The sequence below is a fragment of the Anarrhichthys ocellatus genome, unplaced genomic scaffold (assembly GCF_004355925.1).
Source record: "Anarrhichthys ocellatus isolate YVR2014 unplaced genomic scaffold, GSC_Weel_1.0 scaffold4020, whole genome shotgun sequence".
Classification (NCBI taxonomy): Eukaryota; Metazoa; Chordata; class Actinopteri; order Perciformes; family Anarhichadidae; genus Anarrhichthys; species Anarrhichthys ocellatus.
Genome location: NW_022283994.1, coordinates 1 through 4913, shown reverse-complemented (window position 1 = coordinate 4913; position 4913 = coordinate 1). Strand labels below are relative to the sequence as shown.

The window sequence follows — 4913 nt, the reverse complement described above, 5'->3', positions numbered from 1 at the left end:
GTGAGTCCTATATGTGTCTCAGGTGAGTCCTACATGTGTCTCAGGTGTGTCTCAGGTGAGTCCTACATGTGTCTCAGGTGAGTCAGGTGCTCAGCAGAGGGACATGCGTTTGCGGTGCTGTTCCACCAGCGGCACCAGGCAGCGCGGTGATCCGGCCTGCAGGAGGAACGGATGCTCCAGCAGGTCTGAAGCCACCGAGCGCTGCTGCGTGTCCCGAGTCAGCATTCTACCCAGGAAGTCCTTCAGCACCGGAGACACCTGAGACACAGGAAGTGATGTCATCAACCACCGGCTCACTGGTTAGCCACTTAGCATTTGTGAGCCAATGTTCACTAATTGTTGTACAGAGTCCATGTACTTTAGAACACAGTCTGAGTAAATTTGTTTACAGTCTGAGTACTTCAGTGTACAGTCTGAGTACTTAGTACACAGTCCATGTACTTTAGTACTCAGTCTGTGTACTTTAGTAAACAGTCTGAGTACATTTGTTTACAGTCTGAGTACTTTAGTGTACAGTACATGTACTTTAGTACTCAGTCTGTGTACTTGAGTTTACAGTCTGAGTACATTTGTTCACAGTCTGAGTACTTTAGTACACAGTCCATGTACTTTAGTACTCAGTCCAAGTACTTTAGTAAACAGTTCAAGTCCTTTAGTACCCAATCCATGTACTTTAGTACTCAGTCTGTGTACTTGAGTTTACAATCTGAGTACTTTAGTAAACAGTCCGTGTACTTTAATACACAGTTCATGTACTTGTACTTTACTACTCTCTGAATCCTTCTTCCACTGCTGTTTCTGACCCAATGTTCACTAATTGTTAACGATGTTAAAGTTAAGGTGGTCCTCACAATGCACGTTGTGTTCTTGTGTCCTCCCTTTGTATTGAAGATGTGTGTGTGTGTGTCTGACCCTGTGGACATTCTTCACGCTCGGTGCCGCCTCGTCTCTCAGCTTCTTCATGGCGTTGATCGGTGTGTCGCTGAAATACGGCGGCTCTCCGTCCAACATCTCCACCACCATGATGCCCAGAGACCAGATGTCCACCTGAGCGGAACAGGAAGCTGTCAGAGTTCACCTGCACACACACAGGTGTTTCAGACCAGGTGCTCTACAGGTGGACGTCTACCTCGGTCCCGTACGGGGTCTTAGAGATCACTTCAGGAGCCATCCAGTACGGGGTCCCCACCAGAGACTTCCTCCTCGGGACCTCTTTACTGATCTGAGCACAGAAACCAAAGTCTGATAGTTTGATCTGTGGAAGAGGAAGAGGAAGAGGAAGAAGAGGAAGAATCTGAATCTGAATAATCAGGTGTTTGTTGCATTTGTTGTTCTTGTCGTTGATCACTTTCAGCTAGTTTTTGAGTCTCTTTCTGGACTAATCTGTGAGTTGTATTGTGGCGTTCATGTTAAGCTACATGCTAAGCTACATGCTATTTATATATTTATACATATATATAAACGTGTGTGTGTGTGTGTGTGTAAGTGTGTGTGTGTGTGTGTTACCCTCCCGTCCACACTCAGCAGGATAGAATCACTCTTGATGTCTCTGTGAACGACTCCTTGAGAGTGAAGATAAGTTAAAGCCTGAAGGACGCTTTCACACACGGTGGCTGTTTGTTCCTCGTTCAACCTGAGAGAGCAGAGAGTACTTTAGTACACAGTCTGAGTACTTTATACACAGTCTGAGTGCTTTATACACAGAGTACTTTATACACAGTCAGAGTACTTTATACACAGTCTGAGTACTTTATATACAGTCAGAGTACTTTATAACACAGTCAGAGTACTTTAGTACACAGTCAGAGTACGTTAGTGTACTTTAGTACACCGTCTGTGTACTTGTACACCATGTCTCTGACTTCCTGCTCACCTGGTTTCACTGACAATGTGAGTGAGAGCGCCGCCCTGCAGGTACTCCATGATTACCCAGAGTTCCTCCTCCACCAGAGCGCTGCTGAACATCTCCACCACGTTCTGGTGCCGGTAGTCCCTCATGATCACCACCTGAGACGCACGGGACAGGTGAGGCTGCTGATGATGTATACTTTACATTACGTAGCATAACGTCTGGTACGTTATGCTACGTTACTTCGCGTCGCGTTACTTCGCGTCGCGTTACTTCGCGTCGCGTTACTTCGCGTCGCGTTACTTCGCGTCGTGTTACTTCGTGTCGCGTTACTTTACCTCGTTGAAGAGCAGCTCTCTCCGTTGTTACTTTACGTGACTTGACTTGACTTGACTTTATTTAACGTTACATTACGTTACTCTCCATTACTTTACGTTACTTTATGTTACGTTACTTTACTTTACTCTACCTCGTTGAAGAGCAGCTCTCTCCGTTGCTGCTTCCTCAGGTCCATCATCTTCACGGCCACCTGTCTCCCGCTGTGTTTCTCTCTAGCGATGCAGACCACACCTGTGGAACCCTCGCCGATCTTCACAAAGTTCTCCAGAGTCTTCCTCGGGTCCCCCGGGTCGACCACCATCTGCAGCGCCGCCTTGAACTGCTCGTGAGTCACCTTCACACCTGCGTCAGGTGACGTCTGCTGGGGGGAGGGGTGGGGGGAGGGGCGGAGCTGGCTGAGGGGGGTTTGTGTTTTTGGAGGAAGTCCGATGCTGAAGCTGGAGGAGGGGCGGAGCGAGCGCTGAGGTCGACCTGTGATGAGGGGGCTGCTGGTGCTGTTGGGGGGGGGCAGCAGGAGCGGGGATGGGGGGGAGGTGAGCTGGGGGAGAAGAACACCTTTAGGCTAGCAGTTTACCTCTGTTTACAGTCTTTATGCTAAGCTAAGCTAACCAGCTGTTTGTAGCTTAGTGGAACAATCTCAGAAAAATATATTTATAATATTTAAATGTGCACTAAGAAGTGATTTTCAAAGAAAACTTAACATAAAATATATTATATATATTATAATATTCTGGGTCTAATACATCAGCAGAAATAGGGAAGATAAACGCAGTAATACATAATCTTTTTAATATTTTATATATTTTATTTTGTTGTGTTTTATTGTATTTTATGTAACTTTACGTAACTTTACGTTACTAACCAGCTGTTTGTAGCTTGATGGAACAATAGAATCTCAGAAAACTTTATTTATAATATTTAAACGTGCATAAAGACGAGGACGGATGTGTTACCTTGAGGTCATAGGAGGAGTGAGGCCTTCTGGGAGTTTCTCTGGAGGACAGTAGGTCCGGCAGGTGACTGAGCAGCGGTCTCGGTCTCAGGTGAGCTCTGCTGGTCTCCACAGTTTGCAGGTGGTTGTAACAGGAAGCCGGTCCCTGCCTTAGCCCCGCCCCCTCACTACGGGCGTACTGTCCACCCGTTGATCCCCCCGCACCGCTCCTCTGAGGCATCGCACCTGTCGAACCCGTCACAGGTGTGGGGGGTGTAGGGGGCGTGGCCTCGGACAGAGCCCCCAGCTCACAGGTGGACTTGGGTCTCTGCAGAGCTCCGTTCAGTTTTGGGCTGCCTCCCTCGCTGCGCACCTGTCGGATCCGGTCCTGCCAGTAGGTGGAGCTCCGCCCGCCCGTCTTCCCGTCATCGTGACCATCGAGCCGCTCGTACTGGTACGACTCCTCGTCCACCAGTTCTCCCAGTTCTCCCAGTCGGCCCAGAGACCGGGCACGTTTACGTGCCGACGGGCTGCTGCGGCGCAGAGAGTTTGAACCGGTGATGGACAGCCGGCTCATCTCAGAGATCACCTGCGAGATGTAGTCACCATGACCGATGAAACTCCCACGGACGATCGTCTGCAGACAGACACAAATATTATGTTGTTATATATTCTATGGATTCAACGATCAATACAGGAAGAGCTCCATGTGTTAAAGCTGCATTCTCTCTAGTGTCCACCAGGGGGCGACTCCTCTGGTTGTATAGAAGTCTATGAGAAAATGACTCTACTTCTCTCTTGATTTATTACCTCAGTAATACATTTCTGTTTCAGGACTACTTCATCATGACCTTTGACCCTCTCCCTAATATATCTGCTGTGCAAAGGATTGTGGGTCAGAACAGCAGAAAGAGAGTGGGTGTAGTAGAACATCCTGGTACTTCTGGAACACGGTGTTTGACATGTTTATGTTTACACAGTCTGTAGAGAGTCTGTTAAACAGGGGGTCAGAACCTTCCCTCTACTTTGTGATGTCGTAATGTTTTCAGCAGCAGATGGAGACAAAGAGTTTAACATCTAAATCCAGACTCTGATTCACAACCAATAGGAAAGCTGCCTTGTTGACCTCTGATCAGGTCACGCTCTACGGTCCAATCAAGAGGAAGCTCTCCTCTCCCCGACAAAATAAAAGCAGCAGCCGAGAGACAGAAGAATGCAGCTCTGTGAGGTAATTACTGCACTAACTACCTTTAATGACTTCTATTGTTATCTTGGTGACCCAGAAACAGAAGCTCTGTGCTGAGTTCAGGAACCACTGAGATAAATCGTAAACATGAATACAATCATCTTTGAACCATGTGAGAGGTTTAAATTAGATAAATAAACATAAATCATTTTACAGTGTAAAAATCAAATAGCTCTGTCATGGAGACGACAATGATGACGTTAAATATTATATTATAGAATATATAATACAATACATTTACATCTATTTATAGTTACTGATATTTATATTTACTGATTAGGTAACATCGTTGTGAGATTTAAGTGAAGAAAACTAAGAGTTGTTTAAGAGTTGTAGTGATTAAACTTCATGGATGAATAAAGAGAACTTCATGCTGACGTTTCTTCTTCATGCTGACGTTTGTTCTTCATGCTAACGATTCTCCTTCATGCTAAGGATTCTCCTTCATGCTGATGTTTCTTCTTCATGCTGAAGTTTCTTCTTCATGCTAACGATTCTCCTTCATGCTAACGATTCTCCATGCTAACGTTTCTCCTTCATGCTAACGT

General features: G+C 46.2%; 1 protein-coding gene across 1 annotated transcript; it reads right to left on the bottom strand.

Annotated features, from left to right (window-relative positions):
- Positions 1 to 6: 6 nt before the first annotated feature.
- On the bottom strand, positions 7 to 3756 carry LOC116379271 (serine/threonine-protein kinase PAK 6-like; the record flags this gene model as incomplete). The annotated part of the gene is made up of 7 exons (XM_031841210.1): positions 7 to 258; positions 913 to 1047; positions 1130 to 1255; positions 1507 to 1633; positions 1874 to 2007; positions 2319 to 2726; positions 3142 to 3756. Coding segments are annotated over 7 exons (1713 nt in total), but the record flags the coding sequence as incomplete, so codon positions are not given.
- Between the last annotated feature and the right edge of the window lie 1157 nt (positions 3757 to 4913).